General features: G+C 39.4%; 1 protein-coding gene across 1 annotated transcript in view; it reads left to right on the forward strand.

Annotated features, from left to right (window-relative positions):
* Positions 1–12545: 12545 nt before the first annotated feature.
* LOC130929421 (bile salt-activated lipase-like) overlaps positions 12546–24363 on the forward strand; it is a 50893-nt gene continuing 39075 nt past the window's right edge. The window contains exons 1-2 of the mRNA XM_057856527.1: positions 12546–12592; positions 17235–17255. Of these exons, the coding sequence (XP_057712510.1) occupies positions 12565–12592; positions 17235–17255 (49 nt within the window). The 5' untranslated portion in view covers positions 12546–12564. The remainder of the gene's footprint in view (positions 12593–17234; positions 17256–24363) is intronic.

Here is a 24363-nt window from a genome sequence, read left to right on the forward strand (position 1 = left end):
ACACTTCCCCCTTACTAAAGTTGTTTTTTACAACATAAAAGGTAACAACAGTGGCAGTCAGATACCATTTAATTTTTTTTTTTCTTCAGTTCATTCATTGTCAGACAGAAGCAGCACGGCAAAACGCCACGCTAAAAAATAAGTTAAAATATCACAATGGCTTATATCTTCGTCCTCTGTAGGACCATGGCCCCCAACAAAATGTTTACTGCATATGAAATGCGAATGGCTTCAAGTTGCTGACGTTAAACTGGAGTTTTTTGTTTCGGAAACGTATGAAGAAAACATCCTTCATATGTCGTATTGGCTAGAGTTGTTTCTACAAGTTCCATAGCAGCAGTGTTGACTCGGCATGTTCTTTTTTGAAAGATTACCGGAGAAAACAAGCAGAAACAACATGGATTGTACGCGAGGGCATGTCTATAATCACCCACTTCCGCATTACGATGGCGACGTAATGCGGAATGGGCCTTACAAGTAACTAAATTAAAGGACAAATAATATACTGGACTTGCCATCAAAAACGACTGGAGACAAAATGGCGGCTGGGACTCAGCCATCCTAAAGTCACGTACAAATACACAATGAGCCTTCATGATTAAAGCTGCGTTTCAAAAAGAGCTTGGCTGCATTCCAAAAACAGTTTGACGTCACACGAAGGCCACTTGGAGGGCGGAGGGAAAGTGGGCGGGGGTGATGAAAGAGGTAAATGGAACACACTTTCCCTCGTTCGTTCACAGGCAAGACGAGACTCATGTTATTAAAACAGAGAGGTATTCTGTGCTTAATGGCAGTATGTCGGTACTTGGGAATTGTCAGAATTATTAGTTTTGTATCAAATTTTATTTGGGCCAATCATTATTTATTTTCTTTACCTTATAATTTGTAGACAGTTTTGTTGTTTGAATACATTTAACCTAATTTACGTTTAGTTGACATTAGTTTTAGTTTCAGTCCTTCCCAACGCCATTTGATTGACAAATCATTCCTTCCGGTCAAAGCAAAATAGAAAAGGCAAGTGAAACAAAAAGAGTTTTTTTTCCGTTTGTGATTTTTAATGACAAAAAGTAAAAGTCAACAACAATATATATTTTTTTATTTTCATTTTTGTCATTGTTCATTCTTTTATTTTTTAAATTTTGGCTCTCCTCTGATTCCATATGCTCTGCCATAACTGCCACAGACTACGGAGTCACTAAAAATATATCAACAGAAATAAAATAAATTTAAACTATCCGGTCTGCACCAGATAGTACGTGGTGCGCCGTGGTGCACTGGTGCGCACTGTTGTTTCTGGTGCGCACTAGAAACAATCTGGTAAACATTAGCATTATATAGCATTTAGGCTAGCAGACTTTTGCTATGCAAGTTAGCTAATTGTTTTTTTGTAAGATTTTATTTATTTGTTTTTTATATTGTTTGAGGCTAAGCTCAGGCATGCATTGGACACCAGCAGTTTCAGTGTGCTAAAAATAATAATACAAGATTTAGTTGAGCTTTACTTCAATCTTGGACTAGCCTTAAATCATGTTTAAAAAAAAAAAAAGAGAATCTAGGAACGACAAAAGAACAATTGGCTAACTCGTGTAGCAAAAGTCTGCTAGCTTAAATGTGATTTAATGCTAATGTTTACCAGATTGTTTCTAGTGGGCACCAGATGGTTTAAATTTATTTTGTTTTTGTCGATGTCGCTTTAAGTGGCTCCGTAACAGTCTTTTTTTTTTTTTTTTTTTTTTACAACAACAATCAATTTTACAACTCGAAAGTCAGTTTGGTATAACATTCAAACACCGTGCTGGCTCCTTAATTTATTGTCTTTTTAAAATAGACAGCAGTCAACGTTTTTTTAGCTTCTTTTTATCACCACCACAAGGACATATTTTCTGTGCACCACTGCGATGCATTGTGCGATGTATACAGCTCTGAGGTGACCATCGTTGTTGACTCGATCACTAAGCCCTCAAGGGTCGATCTCAGTTCACTTCAGCTGTTTCAAGAAATGGAACGGCCCTTAAGATGGCCCCAGGGATTCCCCCGAGGGCAAGTGAGCGAGGGTGAATAAAATTGTTATTAAAACGCAGCCTAAATGTTTATTTTCCCTGCAATGCAGAGAAGGATACACAACATCTTTTTACATTGTCAAACATTTTTGAAAAAGCTCCTGGGACCCACTAGGGCAGCGCTTCTTGAGCCGTCGGTTTCTGACACTGTGTTGTATCGGTCGTGAACGATTCGTTCTTTTTGAACGAATCGTTTGGGTGGACGAGACCGAACTAAATACCTTCTGCACTGATTCGTTCAATGAAGTTGGGACTTGTTAGCTGCGTAGGAGGGCGTTGAGGAAGCGGCAGCGTCTTCTGACATCGCACACGACCAATCAGGCGCCAGCCTCATCGCGGGCAGGGGAGGGAGCGGAAACAGAATCAGGGCGTCTGTCACTCACTTCCACGTGTGGCCAATAAGCAGCCAGCGTGCACGCAGGGGGCAAGCTGAGTTATGTCACTTCCCGTTCACTTACTCGGTCCTCCGGCTCCTGACCGAGCTTGTTGCTAACTTGACTTTCCAGTCATGCGGTGAACGAGTCAAAAAATGAAAGGAAAAGACTTTGTCACATATTTGTTAATGTGGAGCCTATCATATGCTGCTCAAACAGACAAAAACACCAGACAAACCTAACGAGCATGGTTTAGTGTACTACTCTCCTCAACAACTTGACATACATATGATGACATACTATCAAATTTACAGTAGTACTTTCGCGGGTAGCTACGAGGCAAGCAAGAGCTGAGCTGCGGTCGCGTGATGACAGTGCAGGGGGGAGAGAACTGTCATTGTATGGAGGCTTCATGGCAGCGATATTTACCTCATATGTGCACAGAAAAAAGAATATTTAGTATGATCACCATAATACTGATTTGCAATGAAGCTGTACATACATGTCCATTTTTTCCGAGTGTTTTATTTATTTTTTTCGTGTCAGAGCGTGTCGGCTGTTGGTTGGTTTGACAAATTATGTCCATCCATCATGTGCTACTCAAGCGCCCAAAAACAACGCACGCGGGCACGGGAGATGTCGCAATATGTCTACATTTTTCTTAACAGACTAATAAGAGTAGAAAGGCAGCATCGTAAAGAGCAAACAGTTATTTCTCGTCAGCATTTGACCATCTGAGATGAGGGGACGACAGGGGAGCTGACCGGATTATTTTATTTATTAATAATAGTGATTTGCAATGAAACTTTTTAATATCAAAATGTAGTATTATTTTCATTTCAGAGCAACACATTTGACAACTAGCTATTTACACTTTAGTTTTAAAAATAGATCCCAAAAATAATAGTGATGAGCATAAAAACAAAAACACAACAGAGCGTGAGGTAAATATGATGTGTTGGTCGTTCCATAATTAGAAATTAAACTTTCAATTTATTTTTATTTTCGTGACAGCAAGCATGCCGCGTTGGCTGGTAGCAGCAGCATTGTATATGTGATCAAGATCATGCTAAAAGTCCATGTGCCCCCGACCCCAAACCCCCACTCCCCCCACAAAAGGAAAATGTTTAACTGTTTCCTAAATCGAAATGCAAGCACGAGCCATGGCTTTGATCCCATAGAAATGCGACAGACGACGCGGAAGTTCTCCCTCGCTTTTGCAGCAGCTGGAGAGAGACGAGGCTGGGAAAGCAGAATGATATCGTCTGTCACTCATTTCTTAAACTACGACTAGCGGTCAATGAGGAGCCTGTGAGCAAGAGAGGGAGGGACCAAGCAATGTCACTTCCCGTTCAGTTATACTGCGAAGCGGTATTTGGTGATTCGTTCGGCAACGTCCCTTCCAGTTCACTAACCGAACGATTCATTTGGGTGGGGAGGGGGATGAGGGGGCGAACGATTCATTGAACGCTTTGTTTGAACGAGTCTTTTTACTGAACTAACTGGAATGGATTCATTTCCTCGTGAATGACAGATCCCATCGCTAGCTGACACCCATCTTAAACAATAGGGAGAATAAGCGGTTTGAAGAATTATGTTATTTTGTGAAAACAGCTGTTTCGAGAATTAAAACTTGTTCTATCTTTCATTAAAAAAAAGTAGCTTTAAAATAATAGTACTGTATTGAGAAAACAACCTGGAAAAGCACATTTTAAGCTGAAGATGGAATTGAAAAATCAGACTGTTACATCTCAACTAATCAACTCTCATATTATATTTCAGATGGCCATTATCTTTACATTGAAGGTAACAGCGCTTCACATGGAGATACAGCTCGTCTCATCAGTTCCAAATGTTCTACATCCAGGCCTCAGTGTTTGCAGTTCTGGTACCATATGTATGGTTCAGCCAATACTATGGACCTCCATGTGTATTTGCTGCAGGACAAAAAAGCTGAGGTTATTAGCTGGATGAGAAACAATCATGGGAATATGTGGCACTTAGCCCAAATTGACTTCACAACCAAAGGATCTTTTCAGGTAGACAAAATCTATTCCAGTCTTTCACTTGCATGTATTTGGATGTATGCAAAGAGAAGAATTAAAATGTGCTCTTAATATCATATACTTTTTGAAGGCCGACGAGGTTCAAATGATCAGTCAGATGTGGCCATAGATGATATATCCCTATCTAGAGGCCGATGTTCAGGTAACCATTGTACTTCAATTGACAATTTTGCTTCCAGAACCAGTGTATCTTACTAAAAGTGATTTAATTTACAGACCTGACGAAACCTACATCCCCTGTCCCCATGACTACCGATTCAGTTACAACTGAAAGTTTTAAACCCCCAATAAACACAACAGGCTCTGAGACACAGACAACAAGACCAGCAACAAGCAAACCCATGCACCCGAGTGCCTCAACTGAATCTCAAACTACTGACACAGCGCACCCGTTATCAACTCCAGCCCATACTCCACAAGCAACCAATTCTTGGACTCCAAATGCCACCACTGCCACAAATCACAGCGATACCACAGCTTCAATGGCATGTGAACCACAAACTACTGCCACAGCTCACCCATCATCAACCGACTACCCAGATAATGAAGGAACGGAAGACACAGGACTTGAACCAACAACTGCTGCGAGTCATGTCATCACTTGAAATTAATATGTCAAGCCCCATTTACTGCAAAAGAGACACGAAGGGGTGCAATTTGTTTGTGCTACATTTGCACTAGTTGCACTAGCTGGTACGCAGCGTCAGCCTCAACGGAGTCGCTACGATTGACGTCATCATTCGAAATTAATATCTCTATAAAACGCGAGCAGCAAAAATACTTTTTTTACAGCACAAATGTAGAATAAACAAATTGCACCATTCCGGGTGTAGCTTATTTACATAAAAAAAGGCGTGTTAAATGTATTTATTCAGATTTAGCATTGTAAAGAGATACAAGACGTTATTTTCCCTTTTTTCCTTAAAGTATAATTCTTAATTATATTCTTCAATGAGCGAGTCCTCTCAAATCAACTCATGCTGCTTAGAACACCACACGACACATGACAGTGAGTTGCCATAGCGACTACAGCCAATGTTTAAAAAGTTAAACGAGGCGGCGGCCGTTTAAAGGTAGTTGTCCGGGCACTTCAAAGCAGGTCCCTTGTCACTAACTGTTTACTTTAACAAGCTGCAGGGAGAGCGAGAGGCTGCACGTGATTGGATGGGACATCTCAATAAAATTGTGCTTTTTTTTTTTTAAATAATTTTTTAAATTGAAAAAAAATCCCCGATGGACTGAGGGCGCGATGTTTGTTTAGCGAGGGATCACTGTATGTCAATATCTCAAAAATGATAGCAGCACAAACGAACATTTTTACAGCACATACGGCTGACACCATCTTTGAATGTTTTTTATTCAAAATGATTGACCCATAAAAGAATTGTTATAATATCAAAAATTACAGTAGCACCAACGAAAAAAAATTTCAGTAAAAATGAATGACATAATTTTTCTAATTCAAATTCCACCTCAAGGCCCCGCTAAAGATCTGAAATTGTAGCGCCTATTACCTTGCAACCAAATTGCCGCGTGTTAGCAAAGTGCCACAAACTTTGTTTGGGGGAATTCATCCAAAGACATCGACATTCCAATTAATTAACTGTGATTGTTTTTTTATTTTTCGTTTTTACCCTGAAATCACAAAGTGTGTATATATCTGTCCTCAGGAATAACTGTACCACGCACATACAAACGAAAAGTGAGGGTGGCGGTAGAACCACATGATGCAAGTATTGCCTGGAAACAATGGGCTTGTGTGTGCGCATGCGCGGGCGGGGGAAGAAGGGAGCGCGCGCTGTAATACAGAAGTGTCTAGCTACGTTGAGGCAGCCGGACGTGTGGGTGTGTACTGGGCAATAAACGCCACCAGTTAAAAAGCAATCAAGAGCCTTCATCCTTTTCCACTTGTCACTCCACGAGTCACACAAGGGAGGTAACACACGGATGACCGACTGTAACCTGATTACACCATGGCCAACAATACTGAAGAGTTTGGAGAAAGCTGGAAAGTGTAACGATGGAATGAATGAAAAAAATAAAATTAGTCCATAGCAATGTTCCAATGTTTTTCTGAGCAGACACACAAGCTCCTTGAGCACACTGAAGACCACTGTGAACAACATCAGATGTGTATGAGGTAGCCACACACCAGTATCACACTTCTTCAAAACCTTGGCTTATTAGTTACATGGCTTATTAAAAGAATAAAAGTACAGCAGCAACTTTCATTAGTTTACTTTTTATGGATACTTTCAGAACACAAACATTGGGGATTGCTCGTGATCTGATAGCGAAGGTAGGCAGCTCTCACCAGATCAAAGAGCACGAGTTGAGGTAATTTTCAAGCAGACTGAAGGGTAAAGCCTGAAACAACAACTGCAACATTGTGAATACTTTAGTCGTCTCACTACATTTTGCCTGCAGTGCTCTGGGAAAGAAGATACAAGTTTAAGTAGCAGAGGATGGTTTCAATCCATCATCACTGGGCTATGGGCCCAGCACGCTTCCGCTGCGCCACTCTGCTTTTGACGTACAGACGTGGAATTGTTTACTGTCCTTGATCAACGATGTGCTACAGACACCATAGATTGATTGCTCACTTGAGAAAAGATCTCTGCCTCATCTGCATTGCCAATGCGATTGATAGACGGATATAGATGGGTAGACACAATGACATGTATGTTCACCACTTTCCCACTAAAATTACTGTTAAAAACACTGTAAATACACTGTTAAAAATCTGCTCTGTTTGGTAATGCTGTGCTCTCAGCTCTAAACCGTAGTCGGGAGTGGACTGGCGATTTCCGTGGTTCGTTTGTCGTCGCTCCTACGTCCAGTTCTTCCATCGGGGAGGTGGCGTAGTGTATAAAAACACATAGACATGTCGGATGACTTTTTATCGGAGACTTTATTAACACGAACAAAAATCTCTTTGGGACACCCAGCCACTCAACAGAGCGCTCCCGTGCAACTCTCTCTCTACACCTGTTTTTCTCTTCCCATACGGTCGTCCACTTCTTCTTTTACACTGAATTGACAATGCCGGTCATATTGAAACGGGACAGCAGCCCCTTGGGGATGCCGGTAACAGTGCAAAGGAGTATAACGAATCATTTTTTGTTAATAATTAAGGATTCTTCTGCGAGCCAGATGCAGCCGTCAAAGGAGCCAGAGCTGGCTCACGAGCCATAGGTTCCCAACCACTGATCTGTAGGGTTTACAGAAAATGATTCGAAAAAGAGGAAAAAATCCAATGAGCGGTAGTTCTGTGGGCAAAAAAAAAACCTTGTTAATGCTTGAGGTTAGAGGAGAATGGCCAGACAAGAAAGGAGAGAGTTACTGAAATAATCACTTCGTACAACTGATGTATGCAGAATAGCATTTGACAATGAAGCTTTGCTGTGGTAGAAACACATCTGTCAGGTCACTTCCTGTTGATGTGGGGACATATCCTGTTGATATCCGTTCTCTTCCTTTTGGTTTGTGGACATTTCAGGGACAAGTCCAGTTGATATCAGCCCACTTCCTGTTGGTTTGCGGACATTTCAGGGACAAGTCCTGTTGATATCAGCCCACTTCCTGTTTATTTGGGGACATTTGACGGACACGCTCTGTTGATATCCGGTCAAGTCCTGTTGATTTGGGGACATTTTGGGGACACTTTTTGTAGATAACAGGTCACTTCCCGTTGAATTGGGGACACTTCATGTTGACAACAGGTCACTTCCTACTGATTTGGTGACATTTCGGGGACACTTCCTGTTAATATCAGGTCACTTCCTGTTAATTTGGGGACACTCACTGTTGATATCAGGTCACTTACTACTGATTTGGGGACACTTTTGTTGATACCAATGGGGGACACTCCCTGTTGATAACAGGTCACTTCCTGTTGATATCGGGTCACTTACTACTGATTTGGGGACACTTCTTGTTGATACCAATTGGCAGGGGCGGACTGGTAATCTGTAGCTTCTGGAGGATCACAGAACGGCCGGTGCTCTGGACGGCCGGCGGCCGCCATACATACATCGTTTTTGTCCCCAATGTCCTCTGTGATTATCTACAATCCGACAGGTGGCAGCAATGCGCCTGGCTGAAAGACTTGTTATGGCCCACGAAGGGGCAGGATAGAGCGATAAGAGCTTTGGCAGACTTTCTAGTTGCCACCGGGCTGAGATGGAATGAAGAGGGTTACTTGCTTGGTATTTTGGCAACTGTTATCCACCAGGTAGCTACAATTTAAATGAAATAAATGTCAATTAAAGGGCTAGTGCCAGCAAAAAACACTAGCTGTAAAACAACGTATGCACACGCAGCAGCAATATTAATTCAGAAGAAATATAACAAAATATGAATAAAATGAATGGTTTTACTTTAAAATTTAGGTAGTTAATTTGATATGATATATATTTTTAATCATTTATTTATTGTTTTGTTTTCTGGTTAATACTTCCCAATGGAGGTTATGAACGTATACAGGGTTTGTCTTGAAATGTTTATTGTATTTTCATTGAAATTTAATATTTGTGTGGCAAGATTAATTATGGCATAAACAATTAAGTCATTTTATAGACACAGGGGATAGGTGTTATTATAATCAATTGTATACATAAAACTTGCTTTAAAAATCTTTTATTTGTTTATTCAGCTTGATTATAGCGCTAGGACAGAAGATGAATCCAACCCCAGTTTAGCCTTGCAGTACTTTGAGCGCCCCAAGTCAGACAGTCACAGTCTAGACACACTTTCTTCATTTTTCTCTCAAAGGGAACGAAATTGATGCATTTTACAATAAAATATTCTTAAAATTCTCCCGGGGGGGCATACCCCCGGACCCCCCTGGAGGGTCTGTGTACAGCGATTCTTGTGGGCTGGGCTGAGTCAAAGTCCAGGGCTGCTTCTTAGTCCCAGTCCGCCCCTGCCAATGGGGGACACGTCCTGTTGATAACTGATCACTTCTTGTTGATTTGGGAGACATGTCCTGTTGATATCAGGTCACTTCTTGTTAACTCATTCACTCCCAGCCATTTTCACCAGAGCAAGGCCCTTCGCTTCCGGTCGTTTTACTGGATTTTGACTGATTTTGCAAGGCCCACAGAAAATTCTGCTATATTGCTAATTAAATTGCTATATAAACATGGAACCCACCAAAAGAAAGATTAGACTCCCTTCTTTCAGCAGAAAAAAGTAAGTTATATCTTTTTAGAGCTGTCAACTTTATCACGTTAACGGGCGGTAATGAATTTTTAAAATTAATCACGTTAAAATATTTAACGCATTTAACGCATGCGCGGAACGACCCACTCGCGCATTGCCACAAACAGACTACATTGGCGCTGTTTTACATAAATACAGAGCTAAGAGGCAGCGTCAAGTGAATGGAGTCGATACAAGATTTAATTGGGGCCGTGCTTTTAATTGGCAAAAGCTTTGACAGCTCTTCCACAACAACTATAACTGTTGAGGGAAGCGACGTGGGGAAGCATGGCAGGAGGTGATCTTTTTCCTAACACCCTGTATAGCACCCAATGCAAAGAAGATATTTGCATTTGCAGCCACCACACACAGTCATGGTTGCACCACTTCCCATCATGCTTTTGGGCAGAACAGTTAAGTCGCTACAGTATCATTTAAAGTCGCTACAGTATCATTTACTGAAAGCTCAACAAATACACTAGATGGCAATATTTTGTCACAATATACAAACTCACATTCATCCTTTAAGAATGCCAAGTCTTTTTATCCATGGATCCCTTTCACAGAAAGAATGTTAATGCCATCTTATGGATTTATTGTTATAATAAACAAATACAGTACTTATGTGCAGTATGTTGAATGTATATTTATCCGTCTTTTCTTATCTTTCAATTCCAACAATAATTTACAGAAAAATATTGCATATTTTAGAGATGGTTTGTATTGCCATTAATTACGATTATTTTTTAAGCTGTGATTAACTCGATTAAAAATTTTAATCGTATGACAGCCCTAATCTTTTTCCATTCTTTAGAAATCAGCATTAGAAAATAGCTTAGTTTGAGCAATTTTCAAATTTCTGATGAAAAAACTGAGAAAATGAGATTTCTGTAAATGCATAGATTTCAAACATAACTTTGACTTTAACACAGCTATTTTTTTTAATTAGTTACATCCCAAACATCTAAATAATGTTTCCTTTTACAAAATATCATAAAGAACAAGACAAATAGAGCTTTGATAGCAAAGTAACAATTTAGTTACGCATGACTACTGAGAGATGACGCTGTTGTCGCCGAGATGACGCCGTTGTTAACGCGTCAGCCATGTAAACTTTTCCCTCATTGTGTGTCTCACAAAGATGGATTATTTTTTAGTCTCTGCGGGGTCTGCTCGGCGAGCCCGCTGCACTGGTGGTCCAGTCGCTTTGCTCGGTCGTCCATCGCCTGGCATCCCAGGCGTCCTCTCGGTTGTTTTGCTCGGTCGTCCGTCGCCTAGCATCATGCCGCCAGCGCTCCGACCGTGCTGCCTGGCTGTTCACTGCTGTTTAATCGGGTTGCGGGTCTTACAAAATGCACTACTGCCCTCCAGTGGCCAGTTTTATTGCTTTAAAATGTGTTTTGAGCTTTGTTCTTTGTTTTTCTCAGATAGATCAGTAGGTATAGATGCTTCTTGTAAAAAAAAAATTTTTTTTAAAAACGCGAAAGACGTATAAATACGTTTTTGGGACGATGAAGCATTTAAAAATAGAACGTATTTATACGTTTTGGGGAGCAAATGAGTTAATTGGGGGACATTTCAGGGACACTTCCTGTTGATATCAGGTCAATTCCTGTTGAATTGAGGACATGTCGTGGACACTTCTTGTAGATAACAGGTCACTTCCTGTTGAATTGGGGACATTTTCTGTTGACATCAGGTCACTTCCTACTGATTTGGGGACATTTTGGGGACACTTCCTGTTAATATCAGGTCACATCCTGTAAATTTGAGGACACTTCCTGTTGGTAACAGGTCACTTCCTTTTGATTTGAGGACATTTCCTATTGATATCAGATCACTTAATACTGATTTGGGAACATTTCTTGTTGATACCAATGGGGGACACCTTCTATTGACAACAGGTCACTCCCCTTTTGATTTGGCGACACTTCCTGTTGATATCAGGTCACTTACTACTGATTCGGGGACACTTCTTGTTGATACCAATGGGGGACATATCCTGTTGATGACAGATCACTTCTTGTCGATTTGGGAGACATGTTCTGTTGACATCAGGTCACTTCCTGTTGATTTGGGGACATTTCTGGGACATTTCCTGTAGATATCAGGTCACTTCCTGTTGATTTGGAGACATTTCTGGGACACCTGTTGATATCAGGTCACTTACTGTTGATATCAGGTCACTTCCTACTGATTTGGGGACACTTCCTGTTGATAACAGGTCACTTCCTATTGATATTAGGTCACTTCCTACTGATTTGGGGACATTTTGGGGACACTTCCTGGTGATATCAGGTCACTTTCTGTTTATTTGGGGACATTTCGGGGACACCTGTTGATATCAGGTCACTTCCTGTTGAATTTAGGGACACTTCCTGTTGATATCAGGTCACTAATACTGATTTGGGGTCATTTCCTGTTGATTTGGTGACACTTCCTGTTGATAACCGGTCACTTCCTATTGATATCAGGTCACTTTCTGTTGATTTGGGGACATTTCGGGGACATGTCCTGTTGTTGTTTGCCTTGCAAAGCCCCATCTAATAAAGTTGAGGAATTTTATTAGCTCTGTCTTGCAAAGCCCCATCTAATGAGACACATGTCAAACCTTGGGGCCTTAATATATTAAAGTGTATGTTATTTGAATGGATAAATGTCTTAAAAGAATGCCATCCTTCTGCAGGTAACCAAGCAGCATTCCTATAAATTGAAAGCAAAGGGTGTGCCTTGTAAGATAAAAAAAAAAAAAAAAAAAAAAAAAAAACTACAACAGATAGACAACAAGGAACAAATAACAGAACAGACGTGAGAGGCTTCGGACAGGAGTTGGACATGTATACGTTTGTTTTGTATCTCTTTATGTCGGTGTCCATACCGCTAATCAGTGGTGAGTAATTCACATATTTCTTGTTGTAAGGCTTGAATGAATCCAAGTTTCAGTTCATTTGTTGATTTATTTCATCAACAATCTAAACAAATTTGAGATGTACAGTGGGGCAAATAAGTACTGTATTTAGTCAACCACCAATTGTGCAAGTTCTCCTACTTGAGAAGATTAGAGAGGCCTGTAATTGTCAACATGGGTAAACCTCAACTATGAGAGACAGAATGTGAAAAAAAAAAACTGAAAATCATATGGTTTGATTTTTAAAGAATTTATTTCCAAATTGGATTGGAAAATAAGTGTTTGGTCACCTACAAACAGGCAAAATTTCTGGCTGTCAAAGAGGTCTAACTTCTTCTAATGAGATCTAACGAGGCTCCACTCATTACCTGTATTAATGGCACCTGTTTTAACTCATTATCGGTATAAAAGACACCTGTCCACATCCACAGTGAGTCACACTCCAAACTCCACTATGGCCAAGACCAAAGAGCTGTCGAAGGACACCAAAGACAAAATTGTAGACCTGCACCAGGCTGGGAAGACTGAATCTGTAATAGGTAAAATGCATGGTGTAAAGAAATCAACTGTGGGAGCAATTATTAGAAAATGGAAGACATGCAAAACCACTAATAATTTCCCTCGATCTGGGGCTCAATGCAAGATCCCACCCCGTGGCGTCAAAATGATAACAAGAACGGTGAGCAAAATCCCAGAACAACACGGGGGGACCAAGTGAATGACCTACAGAGAGCTGGGACCACAATAACAAAGGCTACTATCAGTAACACAATGCGTCGCCAGGGACTCAAATCCTGCACTGCCAGACGTGTCCCCCTGCTGAAGAAAGTACACGTCCAGGCCCGCGAGCGGTTTGCTAGAGAGCATTTGGATGATCCAGAAGAAGACTGGGAGAATGTGTTATGGTCAGATGAAACCAAAATAGAATTTTTTGGTAGAAACACAGGTTCTCGTGTTTGGAGGAGAAAGAATACTGAATTGCATCCGAAGAACACCATACCCAATGTGAAGCATGGGAGTGGAAACAAGATGCTTTGTTTGTTATTCTGCAAAGGGACCAGGACGACTGATCTGTGTAAAGGAAAGAATGAATGGGGCCATGTATTGAGAGATTTTGAGTGAAAATCTCCTTCCATCAGCAAGGGCATTGAAGATGAGACGTGACTGGGTCTTTCAGCATGACAATGATTCCAAAGGCAAGGCAAGGCAAGGCAAGGCAAATTTATTTATATAGCACAATTCAACACAAGGCAATTCAAAGTGCTTTACATCACATGAAGATCATAAAAATCACATTTAAATCAATACAACGTAAAAACCAAGACAAAAGATCGCATTTAATCACAAATAGAATATAAATAAATAAATAAAAATAAAACTGAAATAAAAATAAAACAAAAACTACTACTACTAATAATAATTGAAATCAGCAATGGAGATAAGCACAAGAGGAATAGAAAGCAGGTAGATTGAAATATATAGCTCGTTATGGATATGCAGTGCTAAACAAAAGCGTTTTTAGCCCTGATTTAAAAGATCTAACAGTTTGAGCATATTTCAGACGTTCAGGTAACTTGTTCCAGAGGTGAGGAGCATAATAACTAAATGCTGCCTCACCATGCTTTGTTCTTGTTCTTGGAACATGCAGAAGACCGGTTCCAGACGACCTTAGGGGTCTAGATGTCTCATAGGAATCTAACAAGTCAAGCATGTTTTTTGGTCCAAGGCCATTAAGTGTTTTGTAGACGAGCAGTAGTATTTTATAGTCTATCCTTTGACTCACTGGAAGCCAGTGTAGCGATTTTAAAAACCGGTGTAATGTGGTCCAGCTTCCTTGTATTTGTGAGGACTCTGGCTGCAGCATTCTGTACTAGCTGCAGCTTCCTGACTGATTTTTTATCAAGACCTGTAAATATACTGTTGCAATAGTCCAATCTGCTGAAAATGAATGCATGCATAAGTTTTTCCATGTCTTGTTGAGTCAAAAGCCCCTTAATTCTGGTTATATTTTTTAGGTGGTAATAAGCGGATTTAGTGACGGACTTTAGATGGCTATCAAATTTTAGGTCTGAATCAATAATTACACCAAGGTTTCTGACTTGATTTGTAGCTGTAAGTGACATTGTGCTAAGTTGCCTGCTTATCTTTGACCTTTCCTTTTTTGGACCAAAAATGATCACCTCTGTCTTCTCCACATTTAACTGGAGAAAATTCTGGCACATCCATTCATTGATTTGATGAATGCATTTACTCAGGGAGACTAAGGGACTATAATCATGTGGGGGCACAGAAATGCACAGTTGTGTGTCATCTGCATAGGCGTGATAGGAGATGTCATACTGTTCCATTATCTGAGCTAACAGAAGCATATAGATGTTAAATAAGAGTGGTCCAAGAATTGACCCTTGAGGGACTCCACACGTGAATTTGGTTCGTTCTGACTGATAGTTTCCGATTGACACAAAGAAATCCCTATCATGTAAATAGGATGTGAACCCCTGAAGAATAGTGTCAGTAAGCCCTACCCACTGTTCCAATTTGCTGAGTCGTATGTTGTGATCAACCATGTCGAATGCGTCGCTGAGATCCAATAGTAACAGAACAGATGATTTGCCTGCATCGGTATTCCAACGAATATCATTTAGGACTTTGATAAGCACAGTCTCGGTGCTGTGTTGTGGCCGAAATCCAGACTGAAATGAGTTAAAAAGATTGTTTTGCATCATAAAAGTCTGAATCTGTTCGAACACAACCCAATCGATTATTTTCCACAGGAATGTCAGATTTGATATTGGCCTGTAATTGCTAATGGTTGAGGCATCCAGATTAGGTTTTTTTAGGAGAGGTTTTATTACTGCAGTTTTTAAAGTCTGTGGAAACTCTCCTGTTTGGAGAGAAGTATTTATAATCTGAAGTATGTCTGGGGCTATGCAATGAAAAACAGTTTTGAAAAAGTTTGAAGGAAGGATGTCAAGGCAGCATGTTGTGGGCTTTAATTTTGACACAATTTCTGTTAAAGTGGCATAGTCCAAGAGGCTAAACTGTCTAAGATTGACGTGGGGGACATTTTGGGAGGCATTTAGTGTAGCAATTGTTAATCTGGAGTTGCACACAGTCTGTCTAATCTATAGTACTTTGTGTGTAAAGAATGCTGCGAAATCATTACAGGACACCTCAGATGCCAATTCCTGTGGTATTGATGCTTGTGGGTTTGTCAGTTTGTCAACAACAGAAAATAGTGTTCGAGTATTGTTGGTGTTTCTACTAATGATCTCTGAAAAATATGACTGTCTAGCATTTTTCAGTTCCTGGTTGTATTTGCAAAGACTCTCTTTGTAGATATCATAAAAAACTAGGAGTTTGTTTTTTCGCCATCTGCGTTCTGCTCGTCTACAATCTTGCTTTTGTTTTAAAGCCAATATGGCATTTCTCCAGGGTGACCTCTTCTTTCTTGACAAAGTTTTTGTCTTAACCGGGGCAATAGTGTCAACTACAGTCATCACACTGGAACTGAAACTATTTACAAGTTCTTCCACTGGAGCTGTTGTAGGGGTTAATGGTGAGGCATAGGCCTGTGTGAATAACGCACAAGTGTTATCACTTATGTAACGCTTCCTAATTACCTCTGTTTCCCTTTTCAGAGGATGGACAGGGGTGGTCATTTTAAACATAATGCAGTAGTGATCAGACAGAGCAACATCATTTACTGTGACCTCAGAGATGTTAAGACCTTTGGATATTATTAAGTCCAGTATGTGCCCTCTGTTATGAGTTGGAACTGTGACATGCTGAGATAAACAAAATGTATCCAAAATATTTAAAAGCTCTCTAGCACATCCTTCTTCAGTGTGGCTTCGTAAGAAGCATTTCAAGGTCCCATACTGGAGAGGCCTAGCCAGTCTCCAGATCTCAATCCCATTGAAAATCTGTGGAGGGAGTTGAAAGTCTGTGTTGCCCAACGACAACCCCAAAACATCACTGCTCTAGAGGAGATCTGCATGGAGGAATGGGCCAAAATACCAGCAACAGTGTGTGAAAAGCTTGTGAAGAGTTACAGAAAACCTTTGGCCTCCGTTATTGCCAACAAAGGGTGCATAACAAAGTATTGAGATGAACTTTTGGTATGGACCAAATGCTTATTTTCCACCATGATTTGCAAATAAATTCTTTAAAAATCAAACAATGTGATTTTCTGTTTTTTTTTTTTTTTTCTTTTCCACATTCCGTCTCTCATGGTTGAGGGTTGAGGTTACCCATGTTGACAATTACAGGCCTCTCTAATATTTTCAAGTGGGTGAACTTGCACAATTAGTGGTTGACTAAATACTTATTTGCCCCACTCTACATACATATATAAAGTAATACATACAGTAGTATGGTTAAACAGTGTGGAGAACAAGTATTTGATACACTGCCAATGGCTTTTCCTGTTGGCAGTGTATCAAATACTTGTTCTCCCCACTGTATATTGTATTGCACGATAGTTCCTCAAGACACAGGCAGGAGATGGAGGTAACATCCAATTCAATTCCATTCCAAATTTTAACTCACATCTCTGAAATGTATATTCAATGTTCTATTTTATATAGCAATTCTCATTTAATTTCTCATTGGCTTTTTTTAGGACAGACTCCTGATAATTCAGGTAACATCCACTACCACTCCTCTGAAATATTGTGTCAAAACTCTGAAAAAGTAAACTTATTATTGTACTGCAATAATTTCATTTAATTGCTCAGTGGCTGGTAAACTCCCCCCAGCTGTAGTTCACAAACATACTCCAGTAGTTAACTCAGATGAACAGGGTTTCGGGAGTTATTATGCATTTAAAACTATGGTAAAGGAAGTACATTTACAAAATTCAAATGGAATTTAATAACAACCACCATTGACCCGCGATAGCTTAGCCACTATGGAGCCCTGAAACTAACAAATAACTGACAAGCTGCATGGAATTTGTTGAAATCAACTCCACGGACTAACTAAACCCCCACTAACTCAAATATTAAGCCTAATGTCAAAGATTCTGAACTTTCCCTTTGAATTAAAGAGCTAGGCGTTAGAATGTTGTCTATAAGTTGTAAAGCAATAAAACAACAAAAATTAACAAACTGAACGATAATCCTAAAAGATTTCTTAATGGGTCAAAATCATTTTTCTAACAGATCATATGACTAGCAAATTAGAGACGGTCCTTTGCTTTGCTGAGCCAAAACTACAACTGAGGAGGCAAGATGTATATGGTGGAAAACACTCAGGTGACTTGAAGTTCCGCTCTGAGACCCCCAATTTGGCCAACTTTCAAAATTGGCCGATACGCATGTGTGATACATCGTTGGAAAGCTTAAAATCTCAATTTTCTGGGGGAAGAAATTTTTTTGAACAGGAGGGCATTTAAAAAAAATGTAGACAGCAAAACCCTACCTGGAGGTGAGAGCATGAAAGAGCAGAATTAAAGACGCCATGACTTTAACGAGATATTATCGTGTACTTACCTTGTTTCCATCCAAAAACTCCATGTAGCATGTATCACTGAGTGTCAAGACACAGCTGTCAATGGCCACAGCTGGATTTTTGGGGGATTTTATGGGTGAAACATGGTAAGGGTGGTAGCGATGCAGAAATCGCAGACATTAAGGAGTGGTCGAGATTTTCGTTTTCATATTTTTACCCTTTTAAATGTTTTTTTTGTTTTTTTTTGTTAAATAATTTTTCTTTGCTTGGATCAATTAACATATCAGAGGAAAATGCGACAGTAACAAAACAATTACAATTAAGCGATAGTTATGATGTCGATATCCATATATAGCGGAAAACAAACACAAAAAGTCCCCAAACTATTTTAACTTGTCCGTTTTACCCTGGAAACCCCCGTTTACAGACGTCACGTATCCGCTTTTGTTTCAACCCAGCCATAAAAAGAAGGTAAGCAATTATATTTATTTGAAATGTCTGTCATTTTTAGCTTTGAATCATTAATTGATGTCTAATATTTAGTCATAAAAAAAAAAGAAAAGACTTGAAAAAATTATTCACGCACATATTTTAAACTTTTAAACAAATTATGTTACAATGAAAAAAAAGGTGTCACGGATATCTACCTCATAACTATCGGTTAATTATACATTTTTTTTTACTGTCGCATTTTCCCCAATATTTTAGATAAATAATCGATTCAAAGAAAGAAAATATTAAAACAAAACAACAACAAAAACGTTTAAAAGGGTAAATATATGCAAAAGAAAATATCGACCATTCCTTAAAGTGATCCTCGATGTTTAAGACAAGTAATTCTTAAAAGATAAATGTTAGTATGAGTTATAATAATTTGATACTAAAACCCCTCTTAATGTTTTCGTTTTAATAAAGTTTGTAAAATCATTTTAAGTGATAGGTCGCCATTTTTGTTACATCGCAGTGCGTGACGTCACATGGCCCGTTGCCGAACTTTCAGCATGTCACTCATACCTACCCCAACATGTCGTCGGTTCTGCCCTTCCAATTTGAACCAGATCGGAAAAGTGAAGAGCAGGACAGCACTGTCGGTCGTTCACAAGACGAGCAGCAAAGGAAAAATGACAGCAGGAAATACAGTACCTGATAAGACAAGAGTTGGGAAAAACTGGTGTTGTACTCGTTGCAAGTGCGTCTCAATGACAATGGAGCTAGAGAGTGTATGCTGTTGAGAACACCGGTTTATGTTCCTCAAGGTAAACTATTGCGTTTTCAAACTTATCCCAGTATAAATATGTAGATTGTTAGCATCCAAAGCTGTCGTGTGCTTTACATATAGTACAGGCCAAAAGTTTGATCACACCTTGTCATTCGTGCATTTTTATTTTCATGACTATTGACATTATAAACTCTTACTGAAGGTAATAAAACTAGTCAGGATCGGAGTTGTGTCGTTGCTGACTGTCCTTGTTAAATTCATCATCTGACAGGAACAAATCCTAGAATTGAGTGTATTCCATGTCTTAAGTGGATACGTGCATTAAAGTACCAAAAAGCGGAGAAGCTTCCACTCATACACATTTGTTCACAAAAAGTAATATTTCCAGCTTGACCACTCGTCACTCGGGAGTTCAGCGGTACGCACTCACGCGTTCCCAGACAACTCCAACATAAAAGTAAGGTCCATATCAGAGTCACTGTCATCACTGTAGCGTGCCATAGTGCTTTAATTATTTGGTATGATTTGGGGAAAACTCCCACGAAGAATAGTCAGCAAAAAAGATAGCAATAGTAATCCAAATCCGCGTTTTTCACTCACTCGAAGATCCAGGAATTAGACCAATCACATGGCAATGTTGCAGCCGCGATCAGGCCGTCCAATTCACAAAACAGACTGATCCGAAAGCCGCTGTGGGACCGTCGAATCCAGAAAATAGATGCGAAACCAATATTGCAGCCGCAGTGAGACCGTCGGATTCTGAAAATAGACGGATCCCTTACTTGACTAAGGATCCAGGAAAAATGTTCGGCGCCAGTTGTAACGCGTGGTAGGTAGGATGCGTGCACACAGGGACCAAAAAGGGGAGAATCTTCCACTTATGCACATTTATTCACAAAAAAAAAAAAAAAAAAAATTCCACCTTGACCACTCACGTCACTCCCCTTGTTTCAATTTGACCAGAAATTGTATCAGTCAAAATGTGTCCTAAATATTATAAAATATTGCCATTAATTTAACATTTTATGTGTTTCTAACAACATATTTTAGTACAAGAGAACAATTCTGGTTTATTAGAGCCTACATGTACTTAAAGTGCCTGTGACACAAAACAGCATGTTTATTTCATAATACACGCGGTATTTTATGCCCCTGAATGATATGGGCCGCTTGGATGTGTGTGGAAGCGATCGCTATTTTTATTTCGTTTTTTGAATCCCGCGCCATGAAAATGAGTGACTTCCGGCTTCGGTCTTGCATTGAGGAGGGCGCTGTGACGTGTACGGTAGAAGACGTCCTCTTCACGCTACAGTGTACTGTTGTGTATGAGGACGAAGGATTCAGCTGATTTTGCGAATTAATACGTTTATTTTTCGCAACAAGCCAGCCAAACGGCTGCATAAAAATCATTCTGTATGAGGGAGAGGCGTATGCGCCTTTTTGGAGTTTCAAAAGATTCCCATTCACCGTGGATATTTACTGCGGGACCATTGGACTTACGAGGAAGTGAGTAAACATCTTGTTTAGTATTATGTTAAATCCGAATACAGCGATTACAAAGTAAACACTACAAACTTCCTTTAAATGAAGGACTACTTACGTTTGATCATTGATAGGCATGTAAAAAGCTCTCCTAATGCTCATTAGCAGCAGCACGTTAGCTGCACAACAACTCCAGCCACCCTCCTCCAGGGAACGAACTGTAAATTGCTCTCCGCCGCGAAGACAATCGACAACCGGGTCGTCATGTCAAATAATCCAGGATAGTTATGTGTGATTTTCCGCTTCGAAGACTTTGAAACATCACTCGGTTCGGGTTAGCATGTCGGCTAGCTGTCACGCCTTCTGGTTTGTTTACATTCTCCGAAGCCGGGGAAGGGAAATGACATATGTCCGATTTAGGTGTCATAAAATATCGTTCGGGAGGTGCGACAGTAAAGGTGAAGTTGACAGTTTTGACCATTATGGAGTAATTTTGCCATGTCGTCCTGAATAAATGCATTTTTATTATTTCATATTCCATTCAACACAAGACTGTTATTTGTCATGACCATGCCATTTATTTAGCAATTGGGGAAAATACTTGGATAAAAAGAATATCCTGTAAAAATATTGAAGTAAAGAGACAGAAACAATGACATTTTGCCGCTCTCTTCGTCGCGTTTTCCTCGTTGTGAATAGTTCCCCCTCGACAGGCTGACTGGTCCTTCTCAAGCCATTTATATAGCTATTGGGGAAAATACTTGGATAAAAAGAATATCCTGTAAAAATATTGAAGTAAAGAGACAGGAACAATGACATTTTGCCGCTCTCTTCGTCGCGTTTTCCTCGTTGTGAATAGTTCCCCCTCGACGGGCTGACAGGTCCTTCTCAAGCCATTTATATAGCTATTGGGGAAAATACTTGGTTAAAAAGAATATCCTGTAAAAATATTGAAGTAAAGAGACAGAAACAATGACATTTTGTCGCTCTCTTCGTCGTGTTTTCCTCGTTGTGAATAGTTCCCCCTCGACAGGCTGACTGGTCCTTCTCAAGCCATTTATATAGCTATTGAGGAAAATACTTGGATAAAAAGAATATCCTGTAAAAATATTGAAGTAAAGAGACAGGAACAATGACATTTTGCCACTTTCTTCGTCGTAATATCTTAAAATTCGTTAAAATCGTGGCGTCTTTAATTCTGCTCTCTCATGCTCTCACCTCCAGTTAGGTTTTTGCTGTTTAAAAAATTATTTAAAAAAAAAAAAAAAAGAAGCCCTCTGTTCAAAATTTTTCTTCCCCCAGATAATTGAGATTTTAAGCTTTCCAATGATGTATCACACATGCATTTTGGACAATTTTGAAATTCGGCCAAATTGGGGGTCTCAGAACAGAACTTCAAGTCACTTGAGTGTTTTCCGCCACATATTAACGCATAAAAAAAAAAAAAAAAGCAATTTACTCACACTAAGTTTGGCCGCAGCTGCCTCCCGTAGTCCCACTCTGTGATGTTTACATTCTCCGCGCGGCAATGCAGGACAAAATGCAGCCAGCCACGGTGAGTGAGGATAATGACCCAGGACTGCTTCATGGCAAATTCCGTTTTAAAAAGCTGCCTCATGGAAATCTGGATAAAACAAAAGTTGTGTGCACATACTGCTGTGATGAACTGTCCTTCCATCGAAGCACAACCAGCCTAAAGTACCACCTTCGGGCAAAGCATATCTTCGCTAGTGTTAGCAATGACGCTAACACCGCAAAAACAAGCTGCAGTTATCAAGCTACACTGGCAGAGTGCGGACTCGGACTTGTCAACAAAAGGACAACAAGTAGGTTGACTACTGCTATCGCTAGATGGGTAGCCAGAGACTGTAGACCCATTAACTTAGTCGAAGACAAGGGCCTTGAAAATCTCATCCAGATAGCATCGCGCAACCCAACATACAGAACACCTTCACGGGCAACTATTGCCACAAAAATTCATGAACTTTTTGAAAATGAAAAGACAACGAAGGTGGAGCAACTAGCCAGAGTTTGTTGCACTGACAGGAGACCACTGGACAAAAAAAAAAAAAAAAAAAGGGTATGACTGGCTAACTTAAGCAGTGTTTCTAAACACCTTTACACACATTTTAGTGTAATATTTTTCAGTTAAGTGTGTGAAAATTGACAAATTATTATTATTTTTTTTTAAATCTCACACAGCTTTCAGGCCATTTAGTGTAAAACTGCAAATGCTGCATTTGGGTGAAATGTTTAATTTAACAGACGAGTTGTTTACACATTTTTTGAAACACGAGCTATTGTTACTGTATTGTGCTTGTCTGCTCTTTAAGTTGGCAGTTAATTTTGGGCAATATGCCAAATGGTACTTGAGCCACATTGTTAGTCTGAGGCACTTTATCTGTTCAGCTCTTCTGTAGAATACTGACAATTTATTTTATTTTATACGAGCTGAGTTGTTAAATACAATTTTAAAACTATTTGGTTAAGCATTAATTCATTCATACATCATACATTTAATCTGAAAACAAATTTTAAGTCAATTATCGTATTTTCCTAGATTTTTTTTTCCTGAAGAGAAACTTTATTCATCCCGAGGATAATGTGATTAATCATGATTAATCACACAGTTGACATATGATTAACTAGATTAAATTGTTTAATCATTTGACAGCACTAATATCTATCTATCTATCTGTCTGTCTGTCTGTCTGTCTGTCTGTCTGTCTGTCTGTCTGTCTGTCTGTCTGTCTGTCTGTCTGTCTGTCTGTCTGTCTGTCTGTCTGTCTGTCTGTCTGTCTGTCTGTCTGTCTGTCTGTCTGTCTGTCTGTCTGTCTGTCTGTCTGTCTGTCTGTCTATCTATCTATCTATCTATCTATCTATCTATCTATCTATCTATCTATCTATCTATATATTAGGGCTGTCCCAAACGACTAATTTCCTCCCGATTAGTCAGCCGACTATTTTTAGGATTAGTCGACTAATCTATTAATTTTTTTTTTTTTTTTTTTTTTTTTTTTTTTTTTTTTTTACTAATTTAATAATGAAATTTTTGTTAAATCTTATTAATTCACAAAAAAAACATTTTGGAACCCCTAAATTCTTTATTAATGTATAAATAAATAACATAAATATCAATGATAAATCACAAACAATGAGGTCAAATGCTGCTGGCATTAACTGGTGCAAAAAAAATGTAAAATAAAACACTGTGACTTCACCTTTTTAACAGGAGTCAAAACAATTCTTACTGTTTTTGCGGTATGTCATTGTCTATATTGTTCTAAATGTTAAAATGAATTGCAATGTCCCGGACAATCATTTTCAGAATACTTTGTGTGAGTTCAGATGCTCTTTCCGGTGTGCATTCCGCATTTTTTGGGGAAGGAAAAAAACTGTTCAACTTTTGTTTGTTTTAACCTGAAGATAACGCAGAGGGCACACTGAAATATTACCACAATTATTTTGAATGAAAGGCACACATACCCACAGTTACAAAAATTAAGTATATAGTATTAATTTTATAGTATACTACTATATGTAAATATATAATATATAATGTATATATTATATATTATGATTATTATATATATAATAT

This window comes from Corythoichthys intestinalis, chromosome 14 (assembly GCF_030265065.1).
Source record: "Corythoichthys intestinalis isolate RoL2023-P3 chromosome 14, ASM3026506v1, whole genome shotgun sequence".
In the NCBI taxonomy this organism is placed as follows: domain Eukaryota; kingdom Metazoa; phylum Chordata; class Actinopteri; order Syngnathiformes; family Syngnathidae; genus Corythoichthys; species Corythoichthys intestinalis.